Source organism: Primulina eburnea, chromosome 2 (assembly GCF_022965805.1).
Source record: "Primulina eburnea isolate SZY01 chromosome 2, ASM2296580v1, whole genome shotgun sequence".
NCBI lineage: Eukaryota > Viridiplantae > Streptophyta > Magnoliopsida > Lamiales > Gesneriaceae > Primulina > Primulina eburnea.
In genome coordinates this window covers 45959066-45971680 of record NC_133102.1, presented here as the reverse complement: position 1 = coordinate 45971680, position 12615 = coordinate 45959066, and the positions used below count along the sequence as shown (strand labels likewise).

Here is a 12615-nt window from a genome sequence, read left to right as displayed (position 1 = left end):
GGGTTTAAGCACTCTGGGTCCACATCCTCGTTATCAACCTATTTTTGGTCTTTTTATTCTGCCTTTTTGTACTGATTTTTTACCCTTCACATTCTATCAAAAGTTACGATCTTCGAAATATTATATTTATTACAAATTCAGTTTTTTTTTGAGTGATTTATATTATGACAAAAACACAGATAAATATTCGTGAGATCGTCTCACAAGAGATTCTTATATTATTCAAAAAATAGTTTTATGTTGATGTAATTATATTAATAGATTATGCATTTGCATACCTTATTAAAAAATTCCATTTGTTGGTATTATGTAGTGCACCATTGGCATTGATATCCTTGTTTGTTTGGGCCATGGAGAAAGACTCTAATCTAACTGGACCAAAGATCCAAATCAAGTTTCTCCTACTCTATTGAATTTGGGTCCATTGGCCCAAGTTGTACCTGTGGAATCTAATATTTAATTTGATTTTAAAATTGCAAGTTTTATGAATTATTGTAGTCACGTTTCAATAATTTAATTTAAATAAATCCTTTACGAAATTAATTTTTTTAAAATGGGATAAATGTGCCTAATTTTTATATTCCATATATAAGTCACACGCATTTCATTAATTTAGTTTTATTTATTTATTGATGATACTTTAATAAATTCGAGGTACAAACGAAAGAAATAATTGGACAATAATATAGATTAGGTAATAACTATCTCTTTCTTTGAAATAATAATATGTGTCGTGTTACACACATTTGATTAGAAATTATATAATATATGCTCTATATAATTTTGGAAACTATATAAAATGTTATATTGCCTGGATACATATATAATATATATGCTTCAATAATTACTACAGAAATTTTCCTGTATATGCACATTTATACATGCGGAATATTAAAATAAAATTAAAATAAAAAATAATGTACGGGAAACTACAATATTAAATGATTGGTAGACGGGGACTGGAAATATATTGGCGCCTAGTTTAACACCAAGAAGACTATAGATTTTGCCGTGGAAATGTAATATAATATATAAATATACGTAATATATAATATTTTCAAGTATTTTTATATAAATAAAATTCATATTTAATATTACAAAATTCCATACATTATTTTGTAATTTTCTTATATTTAATATTTTCATATACATTATTTAAATTATTATTTAATATTTTAATTTTGCATAACAAAAAACCTAGAGATACGTTTCATTTAGAATTTAACTGTAAATTTTATAATTTATAAGAAGACTGAAGAGGTTGGATGGGTTCGTGTGGTCCGAAGAACTTACACGTGGCATTAGTGAGGTGAGATATTCGGTAGAAACCTATTGGAGCAAGCAAATAAGCAGTTTAGCGGAGACTGAACCAATAATTAATTAATTAATTATTTATTTAATCAAACATTGAGCTTATGAAGTTTAAAGTGACATCTAAATTAAACCTGTTCCTTTTTTATATTGTTCAGTTCCGACAATCAACTTTGCTTCCAAAGCAATACATAAATTTCGATTTCTAGGGGGGAAGTGGTTGCAATAGTGTCAATTTTCAAATATTAAGTTTTATGATTATGTTTAGTAAGAAAATAAATTATTGAGTTTAACTTTTTATTTCAAAAATCTCACTATAATTTAATTAAATTGATCGACTGCATATATGTTTTGAATATGTTATCTTATTTTATTTTATTTTATTTTTAAAAAAATGTTTCGAGTAGAAATAAAGGTGTTTTAATGGTGTAAATTTTCTTAACTAACTTGTGACTTTTGTTAGACTTTGTGTCCGAGGTTCTAACATTGAATTCTCGCCTTTTTGATACAGACTAAAATATATCGTATGTACGTCGGAATCACTTAAGTAGAGAGACTTTTATATGATTAAAGACCCTAACTATAAGGTAAAAATAAAATATAAATTGTGGATATATTAAATTTCAAATAAATTAATCGAAATGAATGATAATTATATTATTTGGTGGAAATAATTAATTTCTTGAGTCGATCTTGAAGGGAGCCCGTGTAAATTAATGTGTCGGTAAAACCCGTGAAAATTCTTCGGAAATGAATTATTTAATTAATTATAGTGATGCGCTCAAAAAATGCGCATCCATAAAAATATTTTGAACCGATTATCACGAACCAATTTCTTCAATAAACCGGATCAAAACGCTCCAAAAATATAACTGTGTATCAAAGAAAAAGGGTGAGATGACTCCGCCCGGAGGCGAAGCCACTCCGACGCTCAAGTCAGTATATTATTTGAGAAAAATATAAGACTGACGTAAATAATTGTACATGAAAGCGTACCTTAATTAGGGTTTAGGAGCCCTTTATTTATAGGTGTGGAGTCTAAGATGGTATAGAATTTTGTGATATATGACAACTAGATTTGTACATATCAATACAATATTTTGTAATATCTCTAAAATATAATTAATGATATGATAAGATTTTTTACCATATCATCAATAGTGCCCCCCACAAAAAAGTGACGACGAGTGAAATGATGGAGGAACGTTTATATGAATGAAATTATATTTTAGAGTATTCAAGATAATATTCTAATTGCCTGAAATAATGTCCTTTGAACGTTTGTTGTGGAGTGTGCTTTCTGAGATAAGCCAAATTAAGCGGCCAATGTAGTAATCTGATATTGAATAGATAGTCAAATGATTTTTCCTTTCGAGTCGCTAGAGAGTCAAAAGAGCCAAGAGTGGCTATACTCCTCAATAAGAAGTCAGGTCAAGATGTCGAGACCAGCATAAATAAGATGTTCGAGATATATCGACTGCTGAAAGTCGAGCTCAGATGAAGAGCCATAAAGAATATCCTGCTGAAAACCGAGCTCAAATAAAGAGCTATAGATAATAGTCCGCTGAAAGTTTAGCTCAAATAAAGAGCAATAGATAATAGTCTGATGTCGAGCTCAAATAAAGAGCAATAGATAATAGTCTACTGAAAACCGAGCTCAAATAAAGAGCTATAGATAATAGTCCGCTGAAAGTTGAGCTCAAATAAAGAGCTATATAAGATACTCCTGAAAATAAACTCAAATAAAGAGCTATAGATAATAGTCTGCCGAAAATCGAGCTCAAATAAAGAGCAATAGATAATAGTCTGCTGAAAGCCGAGCTCAAATAAAGAGAAATAGATTAAGAATCAAATCACTGCCATCGAGCACGAGGTCGAGCTTATATTTTTTCCAAGCCGAGTTGGATTTACTGAGTGCCGAGCAAGGTCGGGCTTACTGAGGTGCCGAGCAAAGTCGGGCTTACTGAGGTGCCGAGCAAGGTCGGGTTTATGTAATTGCCAAGCAGAGTTGGGATTACTGAGGTGCCGAGCAAGGTCGGGCTTCTGTAATTGCCAAGCAAAGTTGGACTTACTGAGGTGCCGAGCGGGGTCGGGCTTACTGAGGTGCCGAGCAAGGTCGGGCTTCTGTAATTGCCAAGCAAAGTTGGACTTACTGAGGTGCCGAGCAAAGTCGGGCTTACTGAGGTGCCGAGCAAGGTCGGGCTTACTGAGGTGCCGAGCAAAGTCGGACTTACTGAGGTGCCGAGCAAGGTCGGGCTTCTGTAATTGCCAAGCAGAGTTGGACTTACTGAGGTGCCGAGCAAGGTCGGGCTTACTGAGGTGCCGAGCAAGGCGGGCTTCTATGATTGCCAAGCAAAGTCGAGCTTACTGAGGTGCCGAGCAGGGTCGGGCTTACTGAGGTGCCGAGCAAAGTCGGGCTTACTGAGATGCCGAGCAAGGTCGGGCTTCTGTAATTGCCAAGCAAAGTTGGACTTACTGAGGTGCCGAGCAAGGTCGGGCTTACTGAGGTGCCGAGCAAGGTCGGGCTTACTGAGGTGCCGAGCAAGGTCGGGCTTCTGTAATTGCCAAGCAAAGTTGGACTTACTGAGGTGCCGAGCAAGGTCGGGCTTACTGAGGTGCCGAGCAAAGTCGGGCTTCTGTAATTGCCAAGCATAGTTGGACTTACTGAGGTTGCCTCAAAGTTAAAGTTTATTCTTTCTGTCTGCGATCCATGTCTTGTATCCTATATTTCTCGAGTCATCAAGTAGGACCTGGCTATGTTGTCACAAAATGTCAAGCTCATGTGCCCACTAGTAAAAATGACATGAGTTGAGTCCAAGCCCGATGTGTGTAGCTAAATATAATATGCTCTGAATTCTGCACCAAAACACAAAACCAAGACACAAGGAATGCGAAAGAATAATAATTTGAATATATAACTTGGCATCTAAAATTTATCAAAAACTAACAAGATTGGAGTAATGATCAAATGACAAATTCGTGATGCTTGGCATCATCTAAAATTTAAGCTTGACATACCGAAAACAAATTTAGTGGAGATATTCTGCTAAATTTCAAATATCTTCGTGTCTGAATTCTAACAATAACTAACGAATATATACTGATCAAAGCTCCATCAAACCAACAAAGGACAAACCTAACAATATAATTCCAACACCTTCTATTTTTGAGGTCAGCGAAAAGTTAAGGTCAAATATGAAGTTTTTTCTAAATCACCCAAATAATTTTATGTAAGTGTGGGCCACGAGCTTTGAGTACCTAACACAGTAAGTTTTGAATTATGAGAATCTAATGTCCATAGAATTGTGAACTCCGTTTCAAATTAATCATGGGAGAAAATTCAACTACATGCTCGAATGATTCCTTATTCCTAAGATTGCATGGGTAGGTCGTAGGCGGGAGTATAGACAAAGTGAAATTATATATCTCAATTGTTATCAAAAAGTAGGAATGCACCTCTTAAATTCATCGAATTGACCCACATAAGGCATATTTCTGAAGAGCAAAACCCATAATAATTTAAAAAGTAATTTGAGCAAAACAAATATTTGTTGCCCAAGAGAGCAATCGGATGGTTTAGGTATATAAGGCCAAATGCCCATAGTAATTTTTTTCAAAAATAAGATTTGATTGGAAAATATCCTTCCACAGACGTGGATTTCATGAAATAAATTATTGTAGAACAATTTATTAGTATTAACCAATAGACTAGTTATTCCTTTGTGCACCTTGCAGTCACTTGAGTCAAGTGAATTCCCAAAGAAAGACCTGCTAAAGCATGAAAGAATAAATGTTCCAAGTGGGATTTAAGATGAATAACATATAAACACAAAGTCATTGAGCTGATCCTAAATATTCCTAGTATTATTGATACCCAAAAAATTCTGGAAATATGATAGCAACGGAAATTATCCAATTTATGATGTTGAGGGCAACAAATATTCAAAACCGAATTAAATGGTTGTCTCATGAGTACGAGTGTTAAAGTGTTCATTGATTTTGTTTTTGTTTATTAGTTGAGTTTTATATGCTTAAACAAATCCACTCAACATATATAACATAAGGAGAAAATAACAGTCATAGAGTAGAATTATATCACCCTATGTGCGACGACGATGCAGTGCTCGGCAGATTAGCCATTGGTGAGGAGCATGTTCACTAGATGATCACCCGGAGAACAGTGGTCTACGACTCTTGTTGCGATGTGGACCCTTTAGCTTTTCTAAAACTCACTTTCGAAGCAAAATGAGTACAGGAGAATCCAATGGCAAGCTTTTATCATCACCGGAGATCTAATCTAGGGAGACAGTGCCGTCGTCTCTAGTGAGGAAACACTGGCGCCGGAATCTGACATCAGGGAGTGACCTGCAAAATGCAGAGAAAATAGTCTCCAGGTGTTTATTCCAACCAACGACGGGTAAGGAGCATATGGGAGATTAAGCATATTGAACGCAGGAAGGAATGAGTCCACAGCTCCGCCGATTACTTCCAGAGACGGTTGCTGGTTTGTGGAGGAAACCGGGGTAGATACGGCTCGGATATTACGGAGACTGGCAGTTCTGGAAAAAGTGAGAGTGACGGGAAACTGCGATAGGCGGCGGAGCGAGGAGTACAGCGAGGCGGAGAAGCCGTAGGAGGCTCTCGCCATCGGTGGGCAAGAGGGAGAAACGAGTGGTGAAGAGCAGATTTGCTAGTGGGGAGAGAATTTGTTTGATTATGCCGGTTGGTTAAAGAAATCACAAGTGGGTCTCTGGTGGCCGCTTGGTGGGGAATTGCAGCGTATTTTGTTCCATGTCTGTGATAGGCTGCGGTGATGGGTTTTCTCTTTGTTCTCTCTCTCGATTCAACCAGTAGATCCAATTATGAGAATAAATTTCGTTCCCACAGACGGCGCCATTGATGCGCTCAAAAAATGCGCATCCATAAAAATATTTTGAACCGATTATCACGAACCAATTTCTTCAATAAACCGGATCAAAACGCTCCAAAAATATAACTGTGTATCAAAGAAAAAGGGTGAGATGACTCCGCCCGGAGGCGAAGCCACTCCGACGCTCAAGTCAGTATATTATTTGAGAAAAATATAAGACTGACGTAAATAATTGTACATGAAAGCGTACCTTAATTAGGGTTTAGGAGCCCTTTATTTATAGGTGTGGAGTCTAAGATGGTATAGAATTTTGTGATATATGACAACTAGATTTGTACATATCAATACAATATTTTGTAATATCTCTAAAATATAATTAATGATATGATAAGATTTTTTACCATATCATCATATAGATAATTTTGTCATGGTTAGTCTGACTTAACTTTGTTATTGACGTTTGATATCCAAAAAAAAAAAGAATTATCCGTTTATAAATAAATAAAATTTGAGGTCTAAATATATTTCAAATTTTTATTCTAACATAATATAACTCCCATGCCCCAATAAACTGTTAATTGTTCCACATCGGTTGGATAAATAATATTGGAGTTGTATATATGGGCTTGAAAAATCCTCTCTTTTTGAGCTAACTTTTAGGGTTGAATTAGATCCAAATTTCAATCTTGACACAAACCAGACTCAATTACTATAATTTAGTTATTTTCTAGAATTTATCAAAGTCGAATATGAACTATATACATTCTCTAACTAATTAAGGCCAATTTTTTTTTATATTTTTTTAAAAAAAGCAAATCGAGAGTACTATGCTTGTTAGAAAAATATAATAATTAACAAAGACGATTTTATTTTTTTATGTAAAAAAAGAAGAAGAAAATCAACTGTATATGGTAATCGATCGAGAAGATATAGTAGAAAGTTTGATAAACCAACTTCTTCTCTAACAATGTCTGAACCAGTCACATTATTAGACTTGCTAAATATTAGAGGACGTCACTTGTATTTGTTTTTCTTCTCGCTTCCTTGATTAGGCAAAGCTTTTTTCGTTAATATCGGAGTCACTAAACATACATCAATCTTATTAAATATATAAGAGAAAATTATTTTAATAGTGTAAGTGAGTTTGTTTTAGACTTTAATCACGTAACTTGTCTAACATTAGTTTTCATATAGTAAATTAGATTATTTTTTTTAATTTGGTTTGGTCATTTTTTTGCCCAAAATCACTAAATCCAATTAAAATTACTTATTTGACATCGATGATCTCCTACGGGGCTCATGCGACAATAATAAAACATACATTACGTATATTAAATCTAGCAAAATGAAAAATTTTCATCCAATTTTGAAATGTTGAGTATCATTATAATTTATTCTTTACCTTAATTTAATTTTTCTTATATATATGAATTTTGTGTCTAACATTAGCTTTATTTGTACCATATAAGTCATGTAAGATATAAGTATTATTCGTCGGATTTAATGATTTCGGGCCCAAAAAAAATAAAAAAACAAAAGAAATTCAATTTAGCAGATGAAAACCAAATTTTAAAAAGTCTCGTGACGACTAATATATATAAAGCACCTTGGAATTCCATGGATAAATTCCAAGCCGAATGAAAAATCTATTTGTGTTCAAATTTCCTGATTTATTTGTAAATATAATATTAATTTTGTTAGACAGCATCAGATTGGATTAATAAATATATTCGTTTTGCCAGTGGTCCATGCACGAGCGATACGTACATGTGGGGAATTTCCAAAATCAGTCTTGGAATTCAGGAATTTTATAAATTCCAAACCGAAAAACGACGTTAGATTACATAACATATGCATACAAATGCATGCATGTACAATTCTTGGATTAATTCTGGTTGAATTTTTCTTTATTTGATCAAAATACGTTCAACTTAAAAATATCAGCGTATTTTCTATATAATAAATTAATTAAATGCCATGCAAAAAGATGCAACGAAATGACGAAAGGGGGCTACCAACGTTGCGTGCATGGGATCTCATTTATTCAAATGTCCAAAGGGAAGCCAACACCTGTCTGGTCACTCTCTTTCTTTAGAAATTTTACGCAACTTGAAATTTCTAAAATACCCTTTTGATTTTTGTTATTCATAAATTAATCCTGGCAGATCTTCACGGCGTCGGCTTTCACTGTTTATTCACGTAGACACCGATCGGTCAGTTCCAATTCTTTTTATTTTTTTAAATCACAGATTAGTATATTTATTCATTTAGCCATTATTTTTAACATTTTAAAAGTTCATGGTAACATTAATTAATTATATATATATATATATATATATATATATATATATATATATATATATATATATATATATATCAAATTTTGGTTTTGATGTATTAACTTTGATTTTTTTTTCCCTTTCGATCACATGCTAAGCAATTATTCAAAAATTTATCTAACACAGTGATTACACAAGTAACATCTATACAATTTTTTTAAAACTTTTGATTAAAAAAATCTATTTAAATTTTTTTGATTCTTAATTATAATTATAAAAAAAGTTAAAGTCAATTTAATTTCAATTTGTGCCTCTAGCTAATTGTTTAACTCAAAATCTTTTTAAACTATACAGTAGCTCAACCATCACAGTTTAACTCAAATCTATTTCATAAGAGTACTGATATGACACCCAAAAATATTGACTTAATATCGAAAATTACTAATTTGTCAGATTGCGCGTCAACAATAAAATCAAATAACTAAAAGTTAGAATTTAGTGCATCAAAAGTATATTTTATAAATTTAATAAATCAAAACCCAAAATTGGACTTATATTCCATAAAACACCACCCCAAAAAACACACCCCTTGAAAATTAACTACTCGAGACTGCGTAAATTTGTTGGATGCATGTGGTGTAATAAATAATTGTCGAAGGAGATATTTATCAAAAGAGTATAGGGCAATATTGTAATTTCAGCACCTAGAAATAATTAATGGAATGCACAGTGTCTCATTGACATACAGACGAGGACAAAGATATATGGTTATATATAATGTGGATGCTCTATTTATTTGGTAGGATAGAAAGGAGGCAAGCCAAATCACAAGGAAACATTTCAGATAAATTAAAATTAAAAAAATGGGTAGGTCTCCTTGTTGTGATGAGACTGGTTTGAAGAAAGGTCCTTGGACTCCTGAAGAAGACGATAAGCTCATCACTTATATCCAAAAACATGGCCATGGTAGCTGGAGAGCCCTCCCGAAACACGCCGGTATGAGACGATTTTCTTTATTTTTAGTGTTGTTATATGTAAAATTTAGTGAACTAGTTAATATTTATGTGCGATCATGCTTCATCATGTCTCAAAATGACGTACGATGATTGTTGATTTTATTTTTTCATCCTTTTGAAGGTCTGAATAGATGCGGAAAGAGTTGCAGGCTTCGCTGGACAAATTACTTGAGGCCCGATATCAAGAGAGGGAAGTTTAGCCAAGAAGAAGAACAAACAATTCTCAATCTTCATGCCATCCTTGGAAACAAGTATAAGAAATTATTCTTAATTATTGTTTTCTTGAGTGGTGTGATCGATCATGGCTTGAATAATTAAGTTAAAATTAATTTTTTATTTTTGGATAAATTAAGGTGGTCTGCGATTGCAACACATTTACCAGGGAGAACAGATAACGAAATCAAAAATTTCTGGAACACGCATTTGAGAAAGAAGCTCATACAAATGGGGTTCGACCCTATGACCCATCGCCCCCGGACCGACATCCTTTCGAGCCTGCCTTCGCTCATAGCCTTGGCTAATCTCAAAGAACTGATTGAAAACCCTACATGGGAAGAACAAGCCATGCGGCTCCAAGCCGAAGCCGTTCAGATGGCTCGGCTCAAGCAATACTTGCAACAATGCCTCCTTCAGCCGTCACCAATCCACAGTACTTTTCCAAACATTAATCCCACTGTTCAGGATCTTGAAACTTTCAATATTCTCTCTGCTTTAAGCCAGCTAGAAACTGTGGAGCTGCCACCATCTGTGGCCACCGGAAGTTTTCACGACTCGATACCCTTCGCCCATTTGCCGGATTTGCAAGTAGACGCCGCCTTGGTTCAAGGTCCTGATTATGAGACGGTTCTGAGTCAAGGTGAGAATGACTCTCCGGCATCCACATGGAATATTCCGGTGAGTCTTTCACCATCTCCGCCACCTGAAGCTGTCGTACCGATGACGATGAGGGAAACTTCGTTTACCAATACTGGGGATGCTTGCAGCACATCTAGCTATGGAGGAGCTCAAATTTGGTCTGAACTCCTTGACGACCCGCTGTTTCATGATATTGTTTAGTCCTGTTCAATGATTTTTAGATATTAATTAAATAAGGTTTTACATTATTGTCTGGAATTTTGCGGTTTGTTTTTGTTTTTGGTGGCTTTTTTTCAACTTTTTTGAGATCACCCAAAAAACATATATATGACATTGTAAATTATATTTTATACGTGCTTGTAATTTCATGGTATAATTTTTCTCCAATTTCTTGTTGATTTGGTGTATTGTTAATTAGATCAATTTTTTTTCCCTTCAGAATATACATGTAAATACACTTCGGATAGTTCTTCCTATAAATTTCTTTTAATATACAAAAAATTCTTCGTGTAATATTATATAATAATGCAGATGATATTATACTTTGAATACATACATATATACAATTACCGATAATTCATTAATTGAAAAAAATACGTGTAAATACTAAATTGTTTTTCCATCATAATAAATATTAATTTTGAAATTATTTTATATATAAAATGCGAAAAATATCAATTTAAACGATAACAACGTAAAATTAACTTACTATTACTTTTTAAATAATATACTTAATTACATTGTTTCTTGACTTTTATTATTTACTACCAACATATAATAAAACATTTCTATATGATATTTATTGAAAATACATATTTTGCATGCTATTATAAATCAATGAATCTAATCGATCTTAGTGTTTCATATATTACAAGGACACGTTAGAGTAGATTCCATGAAATCTACAAAAAGGATCTTTTTAAGATATATTAATATTTTAATATATTATCTAATTAGCAATATATACATAAAACTCAGCAATAAATTATAAATACACACACATACATATGTATATATATGAAATGACGGGAATCTACGAAACAAATTAATAATAAAACTAAAAACGCTAATGATATATATAGACAAAACTTTATGGAAGAAGGTCTCACGGGTCATATTTTGTGAGACATGTCTATTATTTGGATCATTCATAAAAAAAAATTACTTTTTATTGTAAATATCAGTAGGGTTGACCCATCTCACAGATAAAAATTCGTGAGACCGTATCACAAGAGACCTACTCATATTCTTAATCAAAGTTAAACTCCTTTTTAGTGATATTTTGGAGAATTCTTTTTTAAAAAATTCCATGTTTCTCTTCTCTCTAAAAAAATATCATATAGTCTCTTTATATGAACAAATCCTCCATATTTTTTATGTTTGAAGATGATTTTCTCACATATATAAAATATAATATTTACATATCGTACATTACACAAATAGAAAGCGCGTGTTGTGAGAGATTAATTTACGTTGTGTCTACATTTATTTACGTGTTAAATAAGTTTCTAGGCCTTTTCTTACTTTTCAACGTTTCCAAGAATATGAATTGTTTAAGATTTACATGGTCTCGGATCAGATATTATGTAAGCAAAATCTTGCAATTAGGAACCAATGTCAATCATGGCACTAAATAATAGAAGGAATAATTAAGAGTATTTTGTCAATAGCCACTTTTAAAATTTCAATTAATTAATCTACCTCATTATTTTCAATATTCAACATATTATATACGTGATTTTATATTATAACTCATGTCCTTTCCAACTATCAAAAACTTTATCTATCCACTGCTCATTGAGTTTTTTCTCATGCCAACCACTCCAAAACTTTTGTCAATATTGTTCGTAAATCATATACATATACACACACACACATATATATATATTTATATATATATATATATGATATATGTGTGTGTGTGTGTGTGTGTATGTATATATATATGTATGTATATATATTGTTTATATTTACCAATTTGTAATTATTTTGTCTGATTTATTTTGAGTTAGTTGACTAATCGATCAATGTCAAATAAAAAGTGACGCATACGGATTCTCAATCATAGGAGAGGGGCCAAAGTAGTTAGGAACAAATAGGTTTAAAAATTAATATATGTCTTTTTAGTAGCAACAACATTGAAATTGATAGTTCGATATTGCCCATTTTCTACACGAATACTCCATGTATTATTTATATATTGCGACAATTGTATAAAGTGGATTCGATTAATTAACATTTGTGGCTGCTTTGCATCAAATTGACAATCATCACTCAATAATAT

General features: G+C 32.8%; 1 protein-coding gene across 1 annotated transcript; it reads left to right on the top strand.

Moving 5' to 3' along the window:
• Nucleotides 1-9276: 9276 nt before the first annotated feature.
• Nucleotides 9277-10727, top strand: LOC140824818 (transcription factor MYB53-like). Its single transcript, XM_073186365.1, has 3 exons — nucleotides 9277-9456; nucleotides 9598-9727; nucleotides 9830-10727. Exons 1-3 carry the CDS (start codon nucleotides 9324-9326, stop codon nucleotides 10530-10532), a joined length of 966 nt encoding a protein of 321 aa, XP_073042466.1. The 5' UTR covers nucleotides 9277-9323; the 3' UTR covers nucleotides 10533-10727.
• The last annotated feature ends 1888 nt before the right edge of the window (nucleotides 10728-12615 follow it).

Coding starts and splice junctions, on each gene's coding strand:
- LOC140824818 (XM_073186365.1), top strand. CDS start 9,324: ATGGGTAGGTCTCCTTGTTGTGATGAGACTGGTTTGAAGAAAGGTCCT. Junction 9,457..9,597: donor AGCCCTCCCGAAACACGCCG/GTATGAGACGAT, acceptor ATCCTTTTGAAG/GTCTGAATAGATGCGGAAAG. Junction 9,728..9,829: donor CATGCCATCCTTGGAAACAA/GTATAAGAAATT, acceptor GGATAAATTAAG/GTGGTCTGCGATTGCAACAC.